The sequence below is a fragment of the Lycium barbarum genome, chromosome 1, assembly GCF_019175385.1.
Source record: "Lycium barbarum isolate Lr01 chromosome 1, ASM1917538v2, whole genome shotgun sequence".
NCBI classification, from domain to species: domain Eukaryota; kingdom Viridiplantae; phylum Streptophyta; class Magnoliopsida; order Solanales; family Solanaceae; genus Lycium; species Lycium barbarum.
Window position 1 is genome coordinate 6,322,990 of NC_083337.1, and position 14,677 is coordinate 6,337,666.

The following is a 14,677-nucleotide window of genomic DNA, read 5'->3' on the forward strand; positions in this document are numbered from 1 at the left end:
ACAAAGGACATATAGTCTCAATATATATGTACACACAACTATTGGCAAAGGACATATAAGTCTCAATATATATACACACACTCACACCCTCAGGGACTTGCTTAAATTGTAGTTGAAATACATAGTGCCAAATTTAACTATAAACATCAAGAAGTCCTGTTAAATTTGAAAAAATACAACACCAAAAACTGCACATCGAAAATAGATAAAAATAGCAGAAACTATATATAAAAAACTGCAGCAAACATCAAAATAGCATAAAAGAACACATCTAATTGTGAGTTTTCATTAAAATTCACATTTGTCGTAGAATCTAACGACCAGAGTTTATTAAATATTTGATGAAGACAAAAATACTCTTTTTCTTTTAAATACAAATTCAAAGGATCATAATTGCTTAAAAATATATTTAAGGGGCTATTTAAACTTACCCACAAGCATAAGAAAACATTTTTGTCATCTTCTCGAAAATATTTTACTAGTAAGATTCAAACTGGTAACATTTACGTGTTGAATTACAATATGTTACAGTAATGTAATTGGTAATTCAAACTCGTCAAAATAATGTTAATTTTCCAATAATTTTAGAGATAATGGTCAAAAATACACCTCAAGTATCATTTTTTTGTGAGTTTCATATATGAACTATCAGATGTTTGCGTTCCCTATCTAAACTATCAACAATTATTTATCAAAACACACTTGAACTATCAAGTGTTTACGTTTTCTGCCTGAACTCTCACCAACCGTTTATCATAACACACCTCAACTAGTATCTTTAGATGTGTTTTTGACTATTATATCTTTTTTTAAAATTTCCCAATTAATTCTTTTAATTATCTGCCTGGGAGCCATTTGACACCATTTTTAAACAATAAAAAAAAATATACACCATGCACTTTCAAATTCTAATTACATTGTATTTTGATAAATATTTTATAATAATTTAGATAAAAAATATAAACAACTAATAGTTCAAATAGAAAACTATACCGTGAGGTATGTTTTGACCGCTATCTCATAATTTTAACATAGCAGCCATAAGGTAAGTGAAGTCAAAAAAGGTGTTCATTTTGGAAAGTTGAAACCAAATTTCACAACTGTAAAATCTCTCCTTACTTTCCTTTTTCATACTTTCTACAATTAATTAATGTGCCAGCTTTTTTCCTTCCCCATTTTTCTCTGCTTCTCATTACTGTTCTCCATTCTTTCTTGAAAAATATTTCTAAGTACTATATATAAAAAAGAAGAAGAGAGAATTCATCTAGTTGGAATTACACATTTGTTAATCCCAAGTTTCACAAATCTTGAAAATTTTCAGTGAAACAAGTTGAAAGGTAACTACTATATGACTATATTCCATATTTTTTCTTGGATTCTAAAGCTTTGAAAAAGAGGATCTTTTAGGTTTAAAGATCTCATTTTTTTTTCTTGAAAATCCCTTGTTTTTGCCTTTTTTTCTCTCTTTTATATCCTCTAATTTCCAGTTTTTACAATTTGGGTGTCAGTCTTTTGCTTAATTCATGTTGCTTTGTGTGTGTGTGTGTTTTATTTTTATTTTTATGAGAATGATGTAGCTTTGTGGTTTTTAGCCACTTGGTTTTGGTGATGTGTAGTTGAGATTAGATTTGTTTAAAGTAGTAATTGCTTTCTTTATTTTCAAAGTTATTGTGCTTGATTTAATGCAGTTTAACTATTGGAGATATTGACATTTTTGTGTTCACAAAGCTACTAACTTTTTTTTTTTTAAACTTTATCTTTATTTTATCTCTACATATGCCTTTTATTTAGTTTCACATTGCAACCAAAAGGACTAATTTTACCTTCTTAGGTAACATATCAGATTTGTGGATAACTTTGAAATTTAAAGACTTAATTTTTTTGATAAAAGATGAAGCTTTGACAACTTATGGGAGTATCTTGTTTCCTGTTTTTCCTGTCTTTTTTTATGTTTTCCAAAGTTCCATGTTTTATGTTTTCTTAGCTTCATGGTCTTTTATTGATGAATGAGTACATATATTCTATCAATTTTGACTTGTATAATTGAGATTCCCATAAAAGGCAACAGCTTAAGACAGTCCAAGATTTATATTATATTCATAGGTCACATGCAATATCCTTTAAACTATGTTTTGATTGAATAGTCCAGTTTCTATACTTGCTGGCATTTCCATCTTCTTATGTACTTTTAAATAAACAATTCCATTAATTAATCTTTTCTTCTTCTTTTGTTTAGCTGATTCATCAGTTGACTGAATCGACATTTGACTAAGGAGAAAGAGACCTTAATTATATCTCCATTAAGCCCAAAAACACCTTTTCTTGTCATTTCAACATTGTTTTGCTTGCTTGAGCCGTGTGAGATCCATTTTCTTTGCTGTCAATCAGATGGTCACTTTGTTGGTCTGAGGAAAATGGGGGGTTGTGTGTCAACAAGCAGTAGTTCTTGTAGTAGCAGGAGTAATGGAGAAAAAGTTTCACCTGAATGTTTGGGAATAAACATGTTTGGACGAAAGAGGACTAGAAGAACTTTTTCTGATCATGCCATTGCATTGCACCATCTGAGTTCAATACCTAATCGGATCTTTACAAATGGAAAGAGCCGAACTTCTTGCATATTCACGCAACAAGGACGTAAAGGCATTAACCAAGATGCCATGATCGTGTGGGAAGTAAGTCGTGCTTTTGTACAATATGTATATTATATGTATATTTATACTTAATATGCTTAACCTATACATTTGTTGGCTATTTTGTAAGTTAGATCATCGAAAGGCATTGGACTGTAATTATCTCATTTTTGACATGAATGTGCATATGTAGGATTTCATGGCGGAAGATGTGACCTTTTGTGGGGTATTCGATGGCCATGGTCCACATGGCCATCTTGTTGCTCGCAAAGTAAGGGATGCACTGCCCCTGAAGCTGTTGCAGTCATTTGAATCAAAGGGCAACGGTTCTGATACTTATCAGGATCCGCAAGCGGAAGTTGTGGATCTTGATAAGGATCAAATGGTGGCTGATAAAGTGGACACCCAGTGGAAAGAAGCTTTTCTTCAATCATACAAGGCGATGGACAAAGAATTGAGGTCCCAACCTAATTTAGATTGCTTTTGCAGTGGCAGCACTGCTATTACACTAGTAAAACAGGTAAGATGAGTCATTTGTTACTCCCCCATTTTACTATGAATATCTTAATTTGACTTGGCACGAAGTTTAAGAAAGTAAAGAAGAATTGAATCTTGTGGTCTTAGACTAAAGATATGGATAATGTACCAAAATGCCCGTTAATCATGTGGTCTCAAACATGTCATGTGGAATGTTGAGATTAAGGAGTTTCCAAATTAGGAAGAGGCATTCTTTTGGAAACAGACTAAAAAGGAAAGTAAGACCAACAAATTGAAACAGAGGGAGTTATATTTTCCTCATGCTATTTCTGTCGTCTTGTTTTCTTTATTTCTGAGCTTATATTTGTTCTTTTATGTTTTAAGGGTTCAAACCTTTATATGGGCTATATTGGTGATTCTCGGGCAATCTTGGCATCAAAGGATGGAAGTGATTCAATGGTCGCAGTCCAGTTGACTGTCGATCTGAAGCCTGATTTACCTAGTATGTCTTTTTATAGTGAATCTTTCATGGTGTATAACCATTTCTGAATTCCTATTAGATAATCTAGTATTTCTGGTTCCAGAGGAAGCAGAGAGGATAAAACAGTGTAAAGGTCGGGTTTTTGCATTGCAAGATGAGCCAGAAGTGCACAGAGTTTGGTTGCCATTTGATAATGCCCCTGGATTGGCGATGGCTCGAGCATTTGGTGATTTTTGTGTGAAAGAATATGGGGTAATATCTGTACCAGAATTTTCTCACCGGGTTCTTACAGAGAGGGACAAGTTCATTGTTCTTGCTTCAGATGGGGTATGTTACGCTTTCTGAATCTCGTTATAATTTGTTAGCTTAATCATTTTCTGGCAGCCTGAAATGGTAGAATATTTGTTAGGGTGTTGTACATATTTAAGTAAAAGCCTCAATGAGAATTCAGTGACATATTGATCCTTTTGGCTGACTCTAATACTTGTATTATGGTAAATATTGCACCTTCGAACGTCCTAGTAATTCTGTTTCTTGGCATGGTTGAATTGGCGTTATATATAGTTTAATAATATGTTCTCTGGGTATGGGTATATGTTTGATAAGTTAAATGGAGGGATGCATTACAACTTAGGAAAAAGAGCGAATTGTAAATGATGCATTATAAAGTTGATTTGATTTTCTATATTTTTCAAAAGGAATTTCATTTTCTTTTAATTTTGTAATTGCACAAATAAATGGGAAAGTTGGTGCTTTATATACGGTCACCTATTGTAGCTTCCTGTGTCATTTGTTAAGATTTTAGAGATTACATCTTATCAAAGAAAATCTGTCAATGTAAGTTGCAAGCATCAATATTGATTGGTAACTACATATTTAAGTATTTGGTGTGATTTCACTGGTGAAATATAATGAGTAGGTGGGAAATAGTTGTTTATAGATTAGTATATCATGTAGCTTTTGGGGTAAGAAAGAGACATTTAGGTTGTTATTAATATGGAAGGTTTAACTACAAGTGGTTATGTCTGCACTTAGAAGGATAGGATTTGGTTAAAGTTTGAATCAGATGTGCCAAGACACTCCTCATACGCTAAGTAGCTACCAATTTAGTATTTAACTAAAAAGGTATTAGCTCATCTACTGTAGTGGGTTGAATATTCTATGGCTTTTCGTGTTGAAGAAAGAAAATGGAGACTGGTGATATGCATAAATTTGTACCTAGTAAAAAAGGATTTGATTAGTGTTTGAGTCAGATGTGCTAAGTCTCCTCATAAGGCTAGGTAGCTATCACTTTAGTATTTTAAAAGGTATTATTAGCTCATCTACTTTTGTAGGTAGTATATTCTGTAGCTTTGGTGTTGAACAAAGAAAATAGAGATTGCTGATGTTCGAAATATCAGCTCTGACGGCAGTTATTTGATATTTGAACCGGTAGATCTGACAGCAATTATTTACATGCAATCCTAGGAAAGATTTGGAATTAATTTTAGCACTGAACTTTCGGCAGACTAGGATTACTTTTTGATGAACGTAACCTTCCTGTGTCCTGCATTTGAATTAGATAAAATGAGCTATATAATCAAGGGAAAAGGTCCAAATTTGCCCTTGAACTTTGCGAAATGGTCTAAATATTCCATCTGTTAATAGTTGGGGTCAGATCTATTCCTGCCATTACAAAAATGGGCTAAATTTGCCCTTATTGACTAACGGCGAAAGCTTTCGAATCCGTGGCACTTTTACATTATTTGAAATGGTACATATTTGCCCTTGAACTTTGAAGAATAGGATCACTGTTCCGGCGGCAGCAACACACTCTTCTTCACCACTCATAACCTCTAACAGCTAAGTCTCTATTTCCCAAGATCAAATTATCCACCTTCAAGCCTCAAATCAGTCCAAAAGGAACTCAAACAATGCGATGCCATAGCTCCGTATCGACCTCCCAATGCTAAACGAAACTCAGATCTGCAACATTCAGCTCCTAAATCATTTGTTACCAAGTATTGTGGAGGTCAAGGTGGTGTTATAATGGTTGAGGGTGGTAGTCTTCTAGAGGAGGTAAAATGGTGACAGGTAAAAGTAGTAAAGATAAAGGTATGAGAGAGATCGAGTGGACCATTTTACAAAGTTCAGGGGGAAATCTGAATCATTTCGTATGGTTTAAGGGCAAATTTGACCCCTTTTCCTTTGTAAAGAAACACACCCATGTGTTGGGAAGTCTTCGCTGTTAGTCAATAAGGGCAAATCTAGCCCATTTTTGTAATGGCATGGGTAGATCTGACTCCAACTATACAGGGCAAATCTAAACCATTTCGCAAGGTTTAGCGACAAATTTGGAACTTTTCCCTATAATCAATATTGTATGTGTTTGTGTGCACACGTGTAAGTACGTTGAATAAGTGAAATAGAGCACATATCATGTCCTGGGAAAAAGAGGGAATTGAGAAGTGAAGGCATTATAAAGTTGAAAGTTCAATTTCCTTGTCATTTCATAATTATAGGAAAGCTGATTCTCTATATACAGTGACCGATATAGCTTCCTATGTCAATTGTTAAGGCTTTGGAGATTGTATACCCATTAGCTATGATCCACCAAAGCTAGGCTGAAGCATCACCATTGATTGGTACCTACATAACTAAGGCATTTGGCTATCTCACTGGTGAAACATTATCATTGGTGGGTAGTATCTTTTGTTTGTAAGACATTAAAGGTATTTGGTCTGGCTATCATGGTTGGTTTTCTATCATGTAGCTTTCTGGGTTTGGGGGAAGAGAGGAACATATTATGTTGTCTTTGAATCCAGAAGGTTCAGCAACATATGCGTTTAGATCTGTACCTTGGAGGAAAAGATAATAACTAGTTTTTGAATCAGGTTAGGGAAGTAGCTGTCACTTTAGTATTCTATGGCTTTATGGTGTTGAGGAAAGAAACTTGAAATTGGTGATCTTTGAAGTGCCATCTTTGAAAACAGTTAGTTAATCTTTGAAGAAGCAGCTTTGACTGCAGTTATTTGCAATGAAATCCTAGGAGGGAAGAACTTGCGATCAGTTTTAGCATATAAGATTCGCTACAATTTCTTTCAGGGTGGTCTGTCATTGAGCACATACCCCTTAACGGCGATTTTCTTATAACTTTTGATGTTTTAACAGTTCTCTGACTGCTGGACAGTTTAATCTAGATGAAGGCAACTGAAAGTTTCTAGGCATGTCATTAATCATTTATTATCTTCCCTCCTTTTTTCTAATTTAAAAACCTTTTATACCTTTGTTCCGTGCATGCTTTCTGCTACAGAAATCACGACCTAGAAGTGTGTTTCTCTGTTTGTTGTGAACTGTGGAACAAAATTTAATGACTCTTTTAATGTGTTAATTTCATTGTTCATATAACTGCAAAATATGTTTTATTCACATCTGACATCAATTTAATTGTGATTTTGAGACCAATGCCTACTTTCTGCATCTCTAGTCTTGCTATTGTAGTTGATCCTAAAATCAATAACATTGTTTTAATACTTAACAAGAGCTACAAACTGAATCTAGCTTGAAACAATTTGGGGTGCCAAGTCTTGATAGCATGACTAAGGGCTCGGTCTTCTATCCGACAATGTTCTATCAGCTCGCTCTTTGGGAAATAAAAGGAAAATTATTTTTTGTAAAAGAAAAACCTACTAATCCCTCTGTTTCATGTTATGTGTCTTAATTTGACGGATCAGGAGTTTAATGCAAGTAAGAAACACTTGTATTTTAAAAAATAAGGAAAGAAAGACTTTTGAATCATATGGTCTTAAACTAAAGATGTGTGTAATGTACCAAAAAGCCCTTAAATCATGTGGTCTTAAAGATGCCATGTGGGATGTTGAAGTTAAAAGAGTTGCTAAATGTAGAAAGTGACATTCTTTTCTAAACAAACTAAAAAGAAAAGTAAGACACATAAATTGAAACAGAGAGTGAGAATTTATCTTTGTTTGGTTGTCTGCACCACCGTCATTTGCATGAGATTATCGTGTATCTTAAAAACTTTCATATTTCTCTAGAAAGAGATCAAGGCAATTCACTGGACCTTTCAGATGTTTTCCTAAAGGGGCAGCCCGGTGCACTAAGCTCCCGCTATGCGCGGGGTCCGGGGTAGGGCTGGACTACAATGGTCTATTGTACACAGCCTTACCTTGCATTTCTGCAAGAGGCTCCCTTTCAGATGTTTTCCTGATTCTGATAAATGGGTGAAGTCATCTACAAATTGCACAAAATATAACAGCTTGAAAGCTGTCTGGATTTGAGAAATATAACTGGGAACTTTATATTCGTAGAGTAGGTTTGGAGAGCCTATCTCTTCTTATAGGATGTGTTCACTCTTCTGCTCCGTCAAGCAAGACGCCGTTTCAATAGTGAATTTCAAACTTTAGTTGAGGGAACAAAGAGATTAAAATGACCACATTGCAAAGAAGGTGCAAGTAGCACACATCGAGAATAAAATGAGAGAAGGTCGCTTGAGATGGTTTGGTCATGTGCTGTGTCGACTTTCAGATCTGGTCAATAGGTGTGAAACCATGTTGAGTGAAGGTGTTAAAAAGCGTGAGATAGAACTAAAATCACACGGAAGGACCTACAAGCTCTTGAAATCTATAGCGAATAATAGGGTCAAATGAACGGAAAATATCTTCATAGAAGATATTAATTAGCTTGAAGTATGTTTTAGTCATGTTGGTACATTTACTTTAGGTTTTATGTTTTATAAGAGTTATAGTTTTGTCAGTGATTTATATGTTGGTAGAAAATATAGAAACTTCTAGTACTTTTTAATTTTTATTTTGTATAATATTGGTCCGAGATGAACTTAAATGGAACGACATGATCAATGAGGATACATATAGCCGAGCCAGCTTGGTTAAGATTGACACATAGTTATTGTTGTTGTAGTTGGGGAAACAAAGATTATCATGGAAAAAACCCCTAGTGGTTTAAATTTCGCATATTGCTTTACTGCAGCTTATTCTTTGGAAAGGCTTTTACACAAAAGGCTAGAATTCGGATTTGGCATATGCTGTTTGACTGTGTAATGAACAAAAGTTTCTAAATTAAATTTTTATTCTTGATTGCATTGCAGGTTTGGGATGTCTTGAGTAATGAAGAAGTGGTCGATATAGTGTCATCAGCGCCTACACGATCATCAGCTGCCAGAATCCTAGTTGACTCCGCTGCACGCGAATGGAAAATCAAATATCCGACTTCAAAAATGGACGATTGTGCTGTTGTTTGCTTATTCTTGGATGGAAAGATGGACTTGGAATCTGACAATGAGGAGGATCAATGTATCTCTTCTGCTGCACTTCAGGGTAACGCTGCTGAATCGGATGATGGGCATTACTCCGAGCCATCTCTGCAAAGAAATACTACTGTTAGATCAGCTGAAGAGAATGATGGCTATAAACGAGTAGTAGTGGAAGCAGAAGCAAATCAAGAAACCGTGGTAACGGATGATCAGGAATGGTCAGGATTGGAAGGCGTCACTCGAGTCAACTCTCTGGTTCAGCTTCCAAGATTTTCCGACGAGAGGCAAGGACCTTAAAACCTTGTTAGTCGATTATGATTGCTATACAAATTCTTTCTTGTCAAATTGAAATAGAGAAAGTGCGATCGGTGCCATCCTCTACGTCCCGTGCAAATATATTTTTGTTGCAGCGTTCTAGACCGTGAGGATTCATATAGCCGATCCAACTTATTTGGGATTGAAGCGTATTTATTGTATACTAGACCGTGTATATGTCCACCCTTCCCCATTCCCTGCATTGATAGAGAGCACTTTCATACACAGCTATCTTAGCCTATTAATGTATTATCTTTTTTTCGGGTTTTGTTTGTTCACCAAGTTAAATGCATTCATCTCATTCAATCTCAACTGTGAATTGTTGTTTTTCTTTAAGATGTTCCCATCTTAGGAATGACATATCATCACAGTTTATGTTATGTGTAATTTACAGTCTGATGAGAGATTAGCCTGTGATTTGTGATCTAAATGGCATTTGGACAGTTCTTCAGAAATTATTTTTCTAGAGTTATCCAAAAATTAATTTGTGCTGGGATAAAAGGTGCATCCTAATCTCTAAGGTGAAAGGTAAATTGTTTATTTACATTACACCCCTTGGGATGCGGCCCTTTCCCAAGCCCTGTATGAATGCAAGATACTTTGTGCACTAAGTTCCCCTTGAGTCGGAAGTTTCAAATGTTAATGATATATAGTATATTATATAAGTTATAGTGGAAGAAAGATTGCAATAGTAGTTGAAAAAAATATTAGATTGAGACAAAATATCACCCTCAAAATTTAAAATTTGCTTCGTACGAATATTTGAGAATGAAAGTTTTATGAATAATGTTATGAATTGATGTAAACTACTGAAATGATCATGTACTTAGAGCCTGTTTGGATGGGCTTATGCCTATAAGCTGCAAACAGCTTATAAGCTAAAAAAAATAAGTTGGGGTAGTCTAACTTATTTTTTTTGGCTTATAAGCTGTTTTCAGCTTATAAGCTGTTTTAGATAAGCTAAGTCAAATGGACCCAATTATTTTTGTGAGCTTATTTTAAGTACAAAATGACTTTAAGCTGGCCAGTCAAACACTCAAAAAAGCTGAAAACAGCTTATAAGCAACTTATAAGCAACTTATAAGCCAATCCAAACGGGCTCTTACTCTCTCTCTACATAGAAATAATGGATTTTCCCCTCTTTTTTTGGGTTAGTTTGAACACATTTTTTAACATCTTAAAATGAATTATACGTATGTGTTCTTCGTCGGTCGCCAACACCTCATTCAAATGTGCAAGCAGAATCAAAGTTTTGAATTTATGGGTTCTAAATTCTAGAAAAGGTTATCGAATTCATAGCTTTCTCTCTAGCGCTGCCCCTAGGCACAAGCTGATCTCTAAAAAAAATCCAAATGATCTCTTATATAGGTTTAGAATTACTTTGGTCCTAAATATATTATGTTTAACATAATTGGTCCTTAATGTTTGCGAAGAAGTGGACATAAGGACCAAAGTAGTTCTAAACCTATACATTGGGGACATTGAAGGTTTTATTCAACAATTCCATAAATCCAAATTCAAGTGATTCATGCAGGTTACTCTAGTGCGACGATACAAATAGAACCAAGAAAATGGTGCATTTACTCCGTTCTCATTCCAGGCTTCGGTTGCATGTTCATCAAAGGCATATTCAAGATTTTAACTTGATAAATTTGACCTTTAAAGTTCTTAATATTGAACTCGTTGTAATTTAAAAAATTACAAGTTTGTATCTAAAATCTATTAAAATTTTAGTGGAATTTTACGTATAAATCTACACTCCACTGTAAAAATACTGAGTTTGGTTGAACCTGATCCGAGTCACTGCATCCACCCCTGATGGCCATCCTTCCTAATGAAATACTCTCATTTCAATCCCTTCATTACATGTGTGGTCTTTTTATTTTTCTTTGGTTTAACCATTTTTGTCCAATAAATAAACTAAAGCAAGAACATGTATGGTCTTATTTACTTTTCATCAATGATTGTACTTTGTCAAATATTTGATATAATAGCAATCCTTCATATTTGTTTATCATTACTAAGATCACTGAAGATGGTAGTAGTAGTTCTAAATTGAGGCTCAAACTTTCAGATCCATATCACATTAAAAGGATAATCAAGTCCACCAAGAGATCTACTGGAGTTTGCATATATAAAGAACGTTTACATGTAATTTGTATTGTTCACTCACCACTGAACATTTACAACTTCATTCCTCTCCAAATCTCACTAGCCAAAAGGTGAAGAAAATAAACTTTGAATTGGAGTTAACCAACGGAAGTTCTCGAATTCAGCATTCCTTTGATCTGCAGACAAGCTTACCGTCACCTGAAAAATAAGAAGTTTTTTTAAGTGGATGAAAATTAAGACAAATTTTCAGGTAAACAAGAATAATCCACTAGAAAAAAGGCTTCTCATTCATTATAGAGGATGAAAACCCTCTATATGCCATTTCATTGGCTATGTGATTCCACATAAACATTTTCCGTCTGATAAAACTATGCAAATCCCACTACAACAACAACAACCCAGTGAAATCCCACAACGTGGGGTCTGGGGAGGGTAAAGTGTACGCAGACCTTACTCCTACCAAGATAGGACGGCTGTTTCCGAAAGAAACTCGGCTCAATAAAAAACATAAAAAGAGGTCAGATAAGGCACTTTAGAAACATGCAAATCCCACTATGTTTCACAAATAGAACGTGGACACTTCAGGGTACTTTAGTCTTACAAGGTCTCAAATTTCATCTTAGATGGCGGACAAATCAACAACAACAACATACCCAGTGTAGTCCCACAAGTGAGGTCTGGGGAGGGTAGGGTGAACGCAGACTTTACCCCTACCATGGTAGAGAGAATGTTTCCGATAGACCCTCGGTCGAAAGAAAAGAAAAAAAGAATTTGAAGCATGGTATCAAGCAAATTATGGCAAGACAATAATAAGATAGAGCAAATGCAACAACAGGTAGTAATAACACAATGGCAAAAAGAAACTACGCAGTTACTAACTAAAACTACTAAATAGAAGAACACTCAGCTACCCACTAACCTTGCAATATTAAGAAGCTTAGAATTGGGAAGTGTACAATGTCGGGACATGTTTATGCTTCCTAATGCATCAAAGTAAATATAAGATAAAACTCAAAGTAACCGGCCTCAGTATATAACGGAATCTAGCTCTAAAGAGACCAGTATGTATAGCTTGGTGTTGCCAATATAAATATTCAAGCTTTCCGATGACATGCACAAACCAAATATATGTTGTGAAGACTCAACATCATTCCAAACTTTACCCTAGTTGATAAGTTAGCCAACAAAAATTCACTGTGCATATATACAAATAACCTCAATAACATCATGGTCCATACTTTGATCTGCGACCAGTGGATCTAATAAATAGCATGAGGTATCTAGGTCCTCTATCATTTAGGAAGTTTTGAGTTCATGCTTGTGGATATTATTATGCATGAAATGTGCCAAAGAGGTATGGTGGAGAGCAAGTTTGGAAAGTTACAAAATTATAATTGGGACCCAGGGCTTTGATGCGTAAAAACGTAAAGGATAGGGATTAGTTATGTATTGCGTAGTAGCAGCATAGAGAAGGCAGGCATTGGTATTGTATTGGCACTGATCTTTCTCATCTAGTAATCTCCCTTATTCTCTGGTTTCCTCCCTCCTTTCTCTGTATTACTGTGTTTGCGCCTCTCATCGCCCTTATCTTTATTGTTCGATGCGTTTTTTTTTTTTTTTTTGTTCGATGCTTTCTTTATTTCCAGCAGTGTAAGTCTCCCTTCTTCTTTTCTATAACCGTGGTGTTTGGGCTTAGTTTGCACACACCTTGATTAATTTAACGAGGTATCTGCTACCTCCCACCAGAACAAATACCAGGTAACTATATCCACCAATGCTTGGACAATGTAACTCTCTCTTTCAGTACTACACAGATAGTTCGGTTACTTTTCTCTATAATTCTGTGTTATGTTGTCAGCATGACAGATATAACTAGCTTATGCCAAACTCGCTAAACTTTGGATACAGGAATGCAAGATTGCTCCACATTCACCAATCTTCCCCAAGCCCTTTGTTCTATCAAACATGTCAATAGATAACCAGTCCTAAGTAACCATGTGTAGCAACTAGCAACCACTACTTCAACATCCTATCAGGATTTTTCTTTTGATAACTAATACAGATTCTATCACGAATTGAAATTAAAGCACCTAGTATAAGAGGTTAAAAGGTTCTTCTTAAGTATTCAACAGGCCTAATACTTCCAAGACATCGTAAGAGTTATTTTGCTTGACTTTTTCTTTTTTTCCAAGTTAAAGTTTGCTGATTTAATTTAAAAGGATTCATTTGGCATTCATCCACACAATGCTCAGTTTTATGAAGCAACATTTTTCATCAACAAATAAACTTCTTCAAGGATCAAAAGGTTGGATCTTTTATCTTCCCAAAGGGCTCTAACACAATCAATCTCCAAACATTTTTTTTCAAATCCCAACATCCACAAATACAAATTTACTAGCTCAGACGCAAAATTGCATAAATTGGATTCAAATGGCATTAATAAATACTCATCTATCTCAATTTGTTTGTCTTACTTTCCTTTTTAGTCTGTTTAAAAAAGAACTGTCTCTTTTCTTTTTTGATAACTCCTTATTTTCAACTTTCTACGTTACATGTTTAAAATCACAAGATTAAAAAATATTTTAATACATTCTACGTATCTTTAGTGTAAGATCACAATATTCAAAAGTCTTTTTACTTTCTGAAAACTCCGTGTCAAGTCAAAACTAGACAAACAAATAGAATCGGAGGGAGTCACGGATAAATTAAGGAAAATAAACAAAGATGGAATTTAATAAAAAGTGGTTTCAGGAAAGTACCTGGATGGATCAAATTCCAACCATTTTGACAAGAAAGAAGCAAAGGAAACAAAAGAATATGAAGAGGTAAACATAATCTACAATCACAAAGAATTTGGTGGATCCATGGTTCCTCTTTGCCATCTTCTTTGATATGTCTTCCATTGATTCCAGCTTAGTCATTAATGGGAATCAGAAGAACAGATCAAGAACTTCAAAAGGCAATGTACCAATAGATCTTCTTGGATTATGTTATTCTATTGGGAGGCTTTTTTGTTTTTGGTGCAGGAAGATAAAATAGTCAATTTATCAGAGGGTCTTTTCAGTAAATCTCATAATTTAATCTGTTTTCTTTTGAAGATGGTCAGCCATAAATAATTACATTACTAACGGTTAGCTAAATATACAAAAATTATATACTACTAATTATGTATAAAGTGTGTATATATTAGATTATTTTAATATTTAATGCTCCTCCCGTCCCAATTTATGTGATATAGTTTGATTGGGCACAGAGTTTAAAAATAAAGGAAAACTTCTGAATCTTGTGGTCTAAAACAAGTCAGATATTTTCGTGGCTATAAATCATCTCGTTAAGTGTAAAAGGTAAAATTTAAAGCTAAATTATTGCCGAATAAAGAAATGTATCATTCTT

At 34.7% G+C, this 14,677-nt stretch overlaps 1 protein-coding gene and 1 long non-coding RNA gene across 2 annotated transcripts; one reads left to right on the forward strand and one right to left on the reverse strand.

Annotated features, from left to right (window-relative positions):
- The first annotated feature begins 1,127 nt into the window (after positions 1–1,127).
- On the forward strand, positions 1,128–9,602 carry LOC132630612 (probable protein phosphatase 2C 1). The gene is made up of 6 exons (XM_060346179.1): positions 1,128–1,337; positions 2,237–2,672; positions 2,824–3,150; positions 3,492–3,609; positions 3,692–3,915; positions 8,693–9,602. Exons 2-6 carry the CDS (start codon positions 2,415–2,417, stop codon positions 9,152–9,154), a joined length of 1,389 nt encoding a protein of 462 aa, XP_060202162.1. The 5' UTR covers positions 1,128–1,337; positions 2,237–2,414; the 3' UTR covers positions 9,155–9,602.
- A 1,625-nt stretch (positions 9,603–11,227) lies between these two features.
- On the reverse strand, positions 11,228–14,495 carry LOC132630620 (uncharacterized). The gene is made up of 2 exons (XR_009578630.1): positions 14,044–14,495; positions 11,228–11,482 (listed from the first exon to the last, which is right to left on the reverse strand). It is a non-coding gene; the product is annotated as an uncharacterized LOC132630620 (long non-coding RNA).
- Positions 14,496–14,677: the final 182 nt, after the last annotated feature.